At 39.0% G+C, this 12,772-nt stretch overlaps 1 protein-coding gene across 1 annotated transcript; it reads left to right on the forward strand.

The window, feature by feature from the left end:
- The first annotated feature begins 378 nt into the window (after positions 1-378).
- On the forward strand, positions 379-8,896 carry LOC129357245 (synaptotagmin-4-like). The gene is given in 8 exon segments (XM_055026613.1): positions 379-642; positions 2,417-2,438; positions 2,440-2,525; positions 2,528-3,030; positions 3,115-3,438; positions 6,102-6,103; positions 7,312-7,430; positions 7,642-8,896. Coding segments are annotated over 8 exon segments (1,410 nt in total). The 5' UTR covers positions 379-608; the 3' UTR covers positions 7,962-8,896.
- Positions 8,897-12,772: the final 3,876 nt, after the last annotated feature.

Here is a 12,772-nt window from a genome sequence, read left to right on the forward strand (position 1 = left end):
TCAAATACGAATACACTTAAGCAAGTAAGTGTTTGAATGAAGTTGGATTTTTAGCTTACATACAATTGGATAATTCCAAATTAGAAGCTCAGTGACTAGATAAACACATATCAGGAAATGTCTTATTTCCGTCCTATCTCAGCAAAACAGACAAACCGACATACAGGAAGCGAAGGATGCTGAAACAGGTTGACAGCGCTCATTTCCTAAAAATCAATCAGGCGCCATTGGCAGGCTCTTTGTGCCGTTTCACCGGGGGTTCTGATTGCGCAGCCAGCCTCCGTCACCACTGCGTCAGCACTGATGAGCTCAGCGGAATGGGAGGGGCGGAGGGAGGATGCGAGCAGAAGATGGGAGAGAGACCCAGAAAACGAGCAGCCGGAAGGAGAGAGAGAGCGGGGTGTTGCCGCTCTGAGACGCTCTCACGCATCAAAGAGTAACAGCAGCAGCTGAGCGAACAGAGCATCCTTCTCCCTGGGAAGAAGAAACAAAAACAAGCCTTTGTATTGTTAGACGGAATCAGAACGAGATTTACCCCGAGATCGATCTCGCTGTGAGACAATTAAGGAGGCAACACACTGAGGCTTTCAGCACCTTGGACAGCGATAATGGCCCCAATGCTGGAGGACGGAGCGCAGCCCGGTGAGTCTTTACCCTGATGATGGAGTCAGTCTGTCTGTGGTGTGAATTAACAATAGTTAAAATGCACGTTAATCCCTGACTAAAACTTCGTCATTTTTAAACACTGAGAGCTAATTTTATAATCATTAATTGTGTACTGAGATGATTTATTGAGTTAGACTACAATTGAGTATGTACAAATGAATGAAAATTACATTTCTAAAGTCAATCGATGTTAAAAAAAATCTACAAACATATATTTTTTAAATGCTGCCTATTATCCTTGGTAAATTAATACTCGTTATGTTTCAGACGGTATTAATAAAAGTGCATATTTACTTTTTATTTAATGAAAGTAAAAAAAAAAAAAAAAATCGACCAATTTCGATTTTATGAATTTAACAGATTTAGAGTGTTCCTAGTAGAAGTACAACCTGAAAATTACAGCTTGTTTTATTTATATATTTTTTTATGTCCTCATGCATTACAGCCCTCCCAGTGTTTCGTCCATCTGTCTGTCATTACAGCCTCAAAAAACATCCCACACAGGAGTACAGGCCAAATATTAATACAAGTGGTGCGATTTAAATTATCCAGAAGGTCTCTCTTTAGTTTTCTACACACACACACACACACATATATACATATATATATATGGCACCGGAGAGTCTATTAATACAGGTGTAATGTAGAATGAAAAGCTGTTTATTGTCATAATTTTGTTTGAGCTGCACTGTCACATTAATATCACATTAACCATGCCATGGCGTCTATTATGTGTGAAAAAAACCTGAATAAATGATCTAACACATTAGCTGTAGGCAGAGGAAAAAGGCAAGCGTCTGAGTGATTGGTCACCACCCCCGCGCCTCAATCTGATCTCTCTTTTTAGATGGGTTAATCTGAGTGCTTTTGCACCGGGTCGCCCTCCTAATTGTGGGAAATGAACTGCATTTTCTCTTTTGAAATCAAGCCATTAAATCTGGCTGCATGAGAGGGCGACGGCCTTGGAGACAGAGCTCAGCCACACAAAACAAAGAAAGCACACAGCGACAAATATCCCTTCAACGTCACCATAGCGATACCATGTGAGACATAAAGGCTTTTGAGAGAAATGACTGTGGTTATAATTGTGGTAATATCTTGCCCTGTAGCATTTTGTCAAAATTACCCCTGCTTTTGAGTGGAAGGAAAATAAATGACTATAATCATTTCCAAATGACATATTGTGAAATCTTCCTTTGCTATTTTAGAAAACCAGCAGCGACTCATTCATTCTGAGAAAGCAATAAAAAGCTGTGCAAAAAAAGTCTAATAAATTTCTCAGGTCAAATGTCAGGCTACTCTGTCTCATACATGAAAATGTCAGCTATGATATGACCAAAAGAACAAAAGTACAAAATGGCAGTGGGGTAAAATAAAATGACCTTCCCAGCTGTTGAAATTCACACATGTCTCTGAGCAACCATTATCTTTATTTTCGTATCTCTGGAGTCACAGGTCATCCATTTATGATTCTGGCAGTTTCTGTTCATGTATTACCAGCAAATCTGGAATACAAAAACAACACTTTGTTGAACAGATTGCATTGTTTTCATCCTCATTTGACTCCAGGCTGCAGGGTGTGTCAGAAGAAGAAGAATTATTCAGCTGCTTTAGTGCAACAGTACAATCATAGTGGCTCGTGTTGCAGATGCTGCTTTGTTTCAAAGTGTGTTTTCTTATTAAATTTTACCCTTTTCTTTTCACTTTCTTCATTTTTTCTTCCTCTGCCTTTCTCCAAACTCCTCCACAGTGGCAGTGCCTGTGGGTGTTGCTGGTGAGTGTTTTCGGCCTTGTCTTCACTGCATCAGCCTTTGCCTGGATCTGTTGCCAGCGCAAAAACACCACCAAGTCCCAGAAGACGCCCCTTACAAGTTTGTGCACATGCTTAAAGGCGTGGACATCTACCCAGAGAGCCTGAGCGGCAAAAAGAAGTTTGCGGCAGCCACAACCTCAACAACTAATGACACCGCCAAAACAGATGTCAATGGAAACTGCCAAACTACGCCAATGAGTCCCAGTACTGGTAAACCCGCCACAACTCCAAATGGTTCCAGATCAGCCCTGCACCTTGATCTTGAGAAGCGGGATCTGAACGGAAACTTTACCACCAAACCTTTTCACCACCACCACCAGACGGTGCGCAGCTCCCCAGACCTGGAGCTCCCCTCCCCACAAACAGGCTTCACTCAACCTGGTGCGATGGAACGGCGCGACCTATCTTCCCCATCCAGCGCACCGTCGAGCCAGGCACCCACCTCAGCTGTCGACAGGCCTCAGGCAGACGAAAAGGAGGGTGGTCTAGGGACCCTCCACTTCTCTCTTGAGTACCAGGAAGAGAGGAAGGCATTCATTGTTCACATCAAGGTAACACATTCATATTTATTTAGGGGAACTTTCTGAGTGTTTTCATGCTAAAATCTTGTCTTAACATCTATACATTTTCTCCAGGAGGCCCATGGTCTGACTCCAACCGATGAGCAGTCACTTACGTCTGACCCCTACATCAAGCTGACCCTGCTGCCGGAGAAGAAGCACAGGGTGAAAACAAGAGTCCTTCGGAAGACTCTGGACCCGGCTTTCGATGAGACCTTCAGCTTCTACGGGATCCCACTGGCTCGAGTGTCCGAGCTGTCCCTTCACTTCATGGTCCTGAGCTTTGATCGGTTCTCTCGCGACGAGGTCATTGGAGAGACCCTCGTACCTTTGTCTGGAATCGACTTGTCGGAGGGGCGTGTCCTGATGAGCAGAGAGATTATCAAGAAGAATGTTAAGGTAAGATGTGGAACAAAAGTGGAAGTACTTTCATACTTTATGTACCCATGTAATCCTTTATAGGGTGGGGTGTAGTCAGAGAGCGAGGGGCAGAGGACACCCTGAACTCATCATAAGACAAACAGCTACTCTTCCATACTTTTTTTAAGAAAGGTTTTTATGGCTCTAGTGGCCTTTATTTGACAGTTAATTGACAGGAAAGTGGGTTATGAGAGTAAGGGAAGATATGCGGAAAAGGTCGCAAAGAGAGGAATCAAACTGTGGGTTGTGCTTAACCCCTGTGCCACCACAGCACATCCTAACTCATACATACTTAAGGGATATTTATATTTAACATTAATAGCTTTTGGTTGTGGGAGGGAATGTACGAACTGCAGAAACAGCTCCTGATTTGGATGTTCTTCTTCAGTTCATCTTCTAGTTTTCATCTAACCGAATGTCATGGAGGTTTTCCTCACCCAATTCAAACCGTTCATCGTTTGGTTGTTTGTTGCTGAAAGAGTCTGACAGTCTCTCCAGGATTCACCTCCTCTTCTGCCTGCTGACTGCTGACAGATGCTGCAGGCCAACCCCCACCCAGCCACCTCCCACTCAGGCCTCAGACTTGAACAGCACTAAACCATTTAGGAAAATAGATATGAAGGTCATTGAAGTTGTTTTTTAAAAAAAATCATTAGTTAGATAATGCAATCCAAATTTAGCGATTCATCATAAAAATCATTGCAGCAAAGAAGCTTGGTGGAAAATGGCAAAATCAAACCAAATTGATTCCCCTAAAATCATATTTGAAAACTATTTGAGTAACTATTTAAGTTATTTGTCATTTATTAAAATAAAGATTTGAGCAGGTGCATATTTTTGGATTAAATGAAATTGTTCTTTGTGCAAATGACCCTATAATGATTCCTCCAAAGCTTTTTTGATGCAAGAGACTGTCAACCTTCATCCTAAATTAGAAACATTCAGCATAAGTGGCATTTTATTTAATTCAGATACTCTGTAGGATTTCCACTGTCAGAGTCTTGTCTTTGGTAACAAAGAGTTAATGTTAAATGAAGTCAGCGGTAAAGGAAGAACAGGAGGCTTATCTCTCCGTAGAGACTAAACAGATCTATTGCAACATCCCAGGTATGGATTTGAAACCTGATACTGCTGCTGAGGGATGTGCTGCATTCAGTTCAGACAAATTAAAATGCCACAGAGTTTTCTTCTTTAGCTTTTTCTGTAGTTTTTTTTCTTCTTTTTGCCCAAATTCACCTGATTTCTCCATTGATTTCTTGAAGTAACACTTTCAAGTGTGTTACTCTATAGACTCATTGCTGCAATTTTCTCCAGAAAATGTCTACATTTGAATACATAGTCATGTGCCTAATTATGCTTATGTCCAAACAGAACAATATAATTAGGACACTAATACTGTCAGAGTGGGAACAAAATAATGTATTCTTCACTTTATTATTTTCCCTGTAATGTATTGAGCTCATTATAAATCTCTGGAGAGCCGACTATTGGATTCTGTTTCTGCCTTTTCCTGGCATCCGAGAGAACTACATTGAAATAACATCTCATTTCCTGTGTATTGAATTTTCGTATAAAGATATGTCATGAATTTTGCCGAGTTCATTTAAGGAACCGTAGCTCTCCAAAGACTATGACAGGAAATAGGCCTTAGTAAAATACATTTTTGTTCTTATTCATAAGAACAAAAATGTATTTAGAATAATAATTTACATTTTTGACCAAATATAAGAATGTCTAGTATAACTGTAATCACAACTATATGTTTGGTGCAATTTTTGCACTCTTCCAACAGATTTGATCCATGGTCATTTTAGAATAATTGAATGGATAAATCTACACCCAGAGAAAGGGATTTTTTTTTTTTTAAGGATAATAATATTAATTAAATACAATCCTGAAATCTTGAAAGGGCTGAGAAATATGGGTCAGAATCTTAAGATTGATTTTAATGTCCACCTTCAATTATTTTCACTTCATATTTTTCACCATCAAAAAAATATTAATTAACTTAATCCTTGTTTTCACTGATGTTTCCCATTAGTGTTTCAAAAAGATGTTTATTTTGTGCATATCTTACTGGTCTGTTTCTAAGATGAGAAAAATGAACAATTCTACAAATCTGCTGCACAAAAGATAATACATGCAACTAAACAATTGCATGATTCAGTAGTTTATCATCAAATTTACAAAAAATGGGCATCATAGCAGTTTCTTACATGATGTTTTGTAAGACAGGAGGCATTTCTTTGCTAGGAGGGTGGTGGCTCTTTGTCTGTGGGGCTTATGTGTCCCATTGCCTCATGTGACTGGGCGTGGGTGCACAGCAGTGCAGCCAATCAATGAGAGTTGCCAAAAGCAGGTTTTTACATCCAGTGATTTTAATCAACATGTTATATAGCTGGTGGAATGCAGCTCTTTGGAGGCAATGTGATGATTCTCATTGTGGGGGAGGTATTTTGTCTTTCTGCTCTGTGTGGGTGGATGGGAGCACACATTAGTGCAATGAGTCAAGACAGCATGCAGTGAGCAGAATCTCCTTTAGAGGATGAAGGTAGACCCGAAACAACAAACGTTTGTTTGAGTAATCCAGATGAAAGCAAACATGTTTGTATTTTGGGATCGAAATTTTATGTCAGGGATAGAAGTTGCCTTTGTTAAATTTTCATTTCCATGGCAACAATGTTCAGGGGTTGGAAATCCAGTTTAGATGTGATGGCAGCAGCTAAGGCGCCTCGTCTACTGGGTGTGGATAAAGATGTGTGTGGAGAGGAAGGGAAAGAAACGCCCTGCAAATAAAAAGATGAGGGATTCATCAGTAAAACATGTTGTTATTGAGATCTGATAATGTATCACATAAAAGAAAATGAATATGTCGTTTACCTCTGATGGGTTGTCTACAGTGAAAACAACAGCACGGGTTTACTTGTCGGTTATTGAATTTGTATAAGTGTGCATTAGCTATAAAGTACCAATATTTACAGTTTCTAGAAAAAAAATCAAAATTTCTAGCAGTAAAATGGATTCCTTCCCACAAACCAGATTACAGTATTTGTTAATGTTTCTGATGTTAAGCTAACTACCAGGAGGACTGTTTAGTCATCAGTATTTCTAGGGAATCAAAACTCACAAACGTAATTATTATATCTTATTTACCAGTGTGTTTGAGTGTGTTTAGTGGAGGTAAGGACGTAACTATAGAGCAACGAAGAACAGTAGCTCAAATAGTTCTTATGAACTACAAACAAACTGAATACTCCACACATTAAAAACTAGACATTCAGCAATTATTTCATACAAATTTACAAGTGGAAAATGGATTTTCTGGATAGTCGTCTACTTGGGTGTGCCTTTAAAAAACAAGCACAAAAAGCACAAGTATATTTTCGATTTGGACAGGTGATGCAACACAGAGTCTGTTCATCATAGGACTCATCAGTGAGTTGGTAATTCTGGTAGAAAGGTTTCAGACTGCATTGCAGTTTGTGGTTCATGGAGACAGCCTCACAGCTCTTTTAATAAATGTCACAACACAACTTCAGGGGTCTGCTTGAGACTATTGGTCGACCTGTAGGATTTTTTTTGGCAGCTAAAGGGAAGCTGACACACTCACACTCACCGGTAGTTATAATGTTAATTTCTATAGAGACATGAATGTCAAGATAAGCGTATTTACTTCCTAGTACGAATTAAACTAATTTTCCCTTGTTTTGGTTTTCAAATTGTTGGAAAAGTCTTGCTTGAAAGTGCTAACCAAAACTCTCCTGTCCTTTATCTCCTCTTTTCATTTTCATACCTTCCATCTTTTCCATCACCTTTGATTTTTTTTTAATCATTCCCAATCCCTACATAAAGAAGTCGGGGTCGAGGAGAACTGCTGCTGTCCTTGTGCTACCAATCCACCACCAACACTCTGACTGTGGTAGTCCTGAAAGCTCGGCATCTTCCCAAGACTGAAAACAATGGCCCTACCGGTATGTAGACTTTCTATCTTAGCATCTTAGTATTAAAATGATACTGTTTGCAGAAACAGATAAGAAAGTTTGCAGGAAGACTTTCTTTGACCAAACTTTTTGTTTGGGGAACAACAGGGCGCTAGTCAGCTGCTGCAAAGATGGATATTTTCCAACGCTGTTCTTGCTTCTTTGCAATTTATCAACAGCTCTTTTGCTCCTTTTTCTCTAGATCCATACGTCAAAGTGAATATGTACCAAGGAAAGAAGCGCATATGCAAGAAGAAGACCCACGTGAAAAAATGCTCTCCCAACCCGGTCTTTAACGAGCTCTTTGTGTTTGATCTGCCCTCCGAAGAGGGCCTGAGGGACACCAGCGTAGAGCTGCTTCTGATGGACTCAGACAATGGCACTTCACGCAACCTCAACACCGTTATTGGCCGTCTGGTGCTGGGCACATCGGCAGCAGGAACGGCCGGTGAGCACTGGAGAGAGATCTGCGACCACCCGCGTCGCCAGATTGCCAAATGGCATACCATGTCAGAGGAATAATACAGCTGAGGTTTTGTTGATTTTGTTACCTATAGCTGGACTGATACAACCTTGAAAGTGATGAATTGAGGACTGGAGGGATGTGGCGTCCCATTGGCCAGTACTCATTGGACATTAACTGGGAATGAAGTGGGTTAGGTGAAGGGTTATTTAAAAAAAAAAGGGAGTGGACTTTTATATAGAGGAAATCACATTTCAACTGATGTCACGTTGCAATCATTAAACCAGTTATCTGTAGTGTTCTGTTGGAAGGTGGGGGATGTTGAAGCTTTAAACAATCCCAAAGACTGCCACTGAGAATCCTGTGTAAACATGCAACATTATCATTATTGCAACAACAACTTTTCACTGTCCAAGGTTGCAGCGCGGAATGTCTCAAATGTTGCTTTTACACTTTTCTTTCTTCTACATCTAGTTCTGATCATTCTACATCTCTCTGTAGCTCTTCCTCTTATAAATAGTAACCAATAGACCATCATATGAATATCAGAAAGAACCAAGACTGCTGTACAAAGGTGGACTATTAAAGATCATTTTATAATGCCAATGTTTCGTTTTAAAATATGGTTTTTGTTTATCACACTGATTAATTTTTTTCTTGCTGATTTGCAAAACCTCAGTTTAGGTCTAAGTGTTATTTCATATATCATGACTGAGAGAGAAATACGAGCCTAAATTAGGTGGTTTACGAATCGACTGGAACAGACTGAGTGCACTGGGGACAGTGGAGTAGCTGCGGAGGCATTTATGTGTGTGAGCGTGTTTGTATGTGTCTTTTTCCAGAAGAGGATGTATGCAGTGATGTAGCTTTGTGAGTGTGTGGATGGAAGTCACATAATGTTTACTATAGGTGTTTTGTTCCTGTTACTGTGAGCACAAAGAGAGCTGAAATGTAAATGTATGTAACTTAATATAAAATATGGCAAGTTCTGACAAAAAAATCATGAGTCTGACGTTTTTATTTGAACTTTACTCCCTGTAGTGTTAAAAGTGTGCATGCATTTCTGTGTGCAGTCTTGTTTTTCACACACTGTTAGGATCACTATATATGGGGGACGACTGCTTCTTATGGGTCCTAAAGCCTGGGTCCCATAAGAAGAAGAAGTGCTCTTTGAGATTTAGACATATAGTAGTAATGTTTAGGTTATGGAAAATGTCTGGATTATGCATAAATGCAATTACTAAAACAAAAACAAAAAAACAGAAGACAATGCAAACTCCTAATATGGATAGAAATACAGTTGTGTGAGTTCACATTTATGTAGTTACAGGATTATTTCTCAGGATCTATTGTACTTAACTTCACATCAGGTCTTTTTAAATCCATAATGGATTACACAATCTGTACAGATTTTGTACTTTGTAAACCTTCATAACAAAGATGACATCACGGGGACCACTTCCAGGTCGATGATGTAATAACCTCTGAGTCTAAGTGCTCCAGGATGAAGTCATTGGGACTGAATTTAATATCAGCTAAGTGGTTCAGTGAAAGTACAGTTGTCAGCATCTTTTCTTCCTGTCTTTCTCTCATCCTATCTTTTTTCGTCATCATCATCTTACTCCGACTTTCGTTATTTTTGGACTTGCACAGAGTTGCATCAGATGCTTCATAGCGGACTTTAGAAAATGAGAATGTTCTTTTCCTGTTATTCTCAGAATTTCTCACTCTTTCTGCCTCCACTCTGATTCTTGTTTATTTCAGACATCTTTTGATACAATAGCCCGAATGCTCTCAAACTGCGAGCAGTAAATTAGTGTGCTCTCTCTAAGGTACTTCCTCCACACAAACACAGAATTGGCACTAAAAGAAGGTAATTGCCCTGTAAAACAGAGTCCCAAATGTTTCTTTTATAGTTATTCACAGAATTGTGCAGCTATTTTGCCAGCTGAGGTTTCTGAGTGGCTGACAGGGAGGTTTGACTTTCAGCAATAAAACTATCATCAATAAGGAATTGCATGTTGTAATTTGTTCACTACAAACTGCATAGATTATTACATCATCTATCTTGTGTCCAGCGACGAGAAGAGAAAGTTCTAGTTGGGATTAAAATCTAATATAAGCCATAAATCATCATCATTTCACAGCATTTTTCCTCTGTGTTAAACTCATAAGATTTCAACATTCATTTCATAATGCTAAAAAATATATATTCCTATCTTCCTACCAGACCCTTTCTTTGAGGCGTGGGTCAGTGGCATACTCCGAAAACTCCTCTGGTTCTTTTGAAAGGTTTAAGTCGTTTCACATCAAACCATGACCAAGTGTTATTTTTTCCATTTCCTATTTCAAACCCTGCATTGTGAGTTTATTATACCGTCAAGATGTTTACAGTTTGCTGTTATTATGACATATTCACAGTCGGATTGAAAACCACACAGTGGAAATAAAGGGCACTGTGTCTTCTGAACTATTGAGTGGCTTCAATGCCATCTTGGCATCATTTACACGCAAACACTTTGACAACTGTCAGTAGTCAGGTGTATGTAGAAGCAGTGCTGGTGGAAATGTGGTTGACCAGAAGGCAGTTAGCTGTTGATCCCCTGGGATTAAAGTAAAGAGCATCCTCAGGGATGCAGACACTGAGATAAATCGGACGTATCAACAGACACCCTCTGACTCATTTCAACATGTACATCAATTTGTAAGCAATTATCTAACATCAGGAGCAGAAAGGTAAATTCAACAGGTGTAAGGAAATAATAAAAATGGATGGAGAGATGTTTAAATAGTTGTGTAAGATGTAGATTATTTCTGATTGAGGAACTTTTAGGACAACCATATTACATGGCTGTGTAATGGGACCCAGGCAATATCTACACCTATCTACATATTGTCACTTCCTGGTCAGTGCAATTTCCTGGCTTTAAAGAGGATATTGTCAAAGTGATCCATCCATCAAGGGTCGTTTACAGATAATGAAAAAAAAAAAAACTACATTTTGCTACTTTGGAAGATGCATATTTGTGCTTCACATGACAATCAGATTTTTGAGACAAGAAGAAAGACATTAATATATCAGATTGTTTGACAATGACATATATTTTAGATGTATCTATTATTATTTGACAATTCCAAAAGAAACATAAATTAAAACATTATGTTCCTACCAATTTAGAGGAAACAATTGCATTCCTAGAGTAATATTTTTAGCTAATCCATGTAGATTTTTGTTGTTTTTTTTGGGGCAGGGCAAACAGTTTTAACCTTCTGCTCATTTGATGAACAGCCTGCTTAAATGCTTAAATGCATTAATTTGATCAGCTCCTCATTTCTTCTTTTTGCATTTTGAAGCTCAGCCAACAACCGAGTTACGACCCAGCAGAGCAAAATGCAAATGTGTGCAACTGCTTTCCGTCGCTTTAATATTAGAACCAGGAATGTATTTCCAGAAAATGTGCCAAAAATAAGCGTTAGCCTCGAAGATCAACTTTGAGGCTAACGCTTAAGATTCAGTACTGACTGAGTCACAGCCATGATTGTCCTTCCCTCCAGAGCTGTTGTAATTTTCCAGTGAGCTCCTTTTTAAATTCATCCATCTCTTTGTGTGTCTGAGATTCATCCCCAGTGCATTGTGGGGATGGTGGGGATGAGTCATCATGCAAAAGACTTCCACCCAAGTAGACAATTACTGTCACTGAGTCCTTTACATGTGTTCAGTGTGTGCTGTGTGCTTACTTTACGCAAAAATACTAATCTAAAAAAAATATTTTAGGATGTCTTAAAGAACTCTGATCTTTGCTTTTACAATTTCCACAATCATTTTGTATGAATTCATATTCACATTATTTCATAGAGCAGAGCTAATTACCTCATTAGTTTGTCACTGGGGCTGGTTGTGAGTCAGATCAGGGAGCACAGGGAAACAGATGCCATTACAGGGAAAACGGCTGACAGGGAGAAATCAATGCTACTTTCTGACGGAGTCCTATATGCTTCATGTGTTAAAGAAGATTACATGTAAAAAAAAGGACTAAATAAAATGTGTTATATTTAATTTCAGAGTATGGTAGAGTTAACAAGTAGAAAATAGCTTAAAAGATGTGAACATAGCATCATTTGGCAGCAGCCAGCTCTATTTAGTGAAAGGCTGAATGTCTGCAAGCTTTCATGCCAAACAGCAGGCAGTCTCAGTGATTAACAGCCCTGCACAGGAGAATTATTCAGTTGCTTCTGTGCTTAGTTAGAATGGAAATTAGCAGATTCTGACACCGCGTATGCTATAATATATAACTTAGTGATTTAAAAATAAAATATCTGTCTTCAAAAATACAGAAGGTGTGAGAAGTAAAACATTGATAACAAAAGGATTATGGTTGAAGTGATAATAATGACAAGTCATATTATTATCAGTTTTAGAATAGAAAGGAAATTGTGCTTGAGATACATTTGAAATTGAGTGACCTCAGATTAAGCTGTTTTCAAAAATGCCATCAATGTCTGCAGCCAATGTATCAGAGATGACAGGTGAGCAAAAGGAATGCAGCTCCAAGCCGGGTCTGCACAGCATGCTACCCACAATGCCAGGAAGTTCATAAATGATGCCTTCGTTTTCCTTAAGATTGAAATCAAGCTGTCTACAGATTCTTACAGTGTTTTTAGAAAAACCACAGGAGCAACACTGATTGAAAATCATGTGGTTTAAACTGAGCATAACATTAAGTGGATCTAAAAACAGTGGGTGCTAACACTAGTCACATAAGAAAACCGGGAGCTTTTCCTGCCTACTGATTAGTGCTGTGATAAGTCCACCTTAAGCATATTTTGACAAAAAATGACAGAAAATCCATAGAATAAATTAAATATTCAT

Source organism: Poeciliopsis prolifica, unplaced genomic scaffold (assembly GCF_027474105.1).
Source record: "Poeciliopsis prolifica strain line A6 unplaced genomic scaffold, Auburn_PproV2 SCAFFOLD232, whole genome shotgun sequence".
NCBI classification, from domain to species: Eukaryota; Metazoa; Chordata; class Actinopteri; order Cyprinodontiformes; family Poeciliidae; genus Poeciliopsis; species Poeciliopsis prolifica.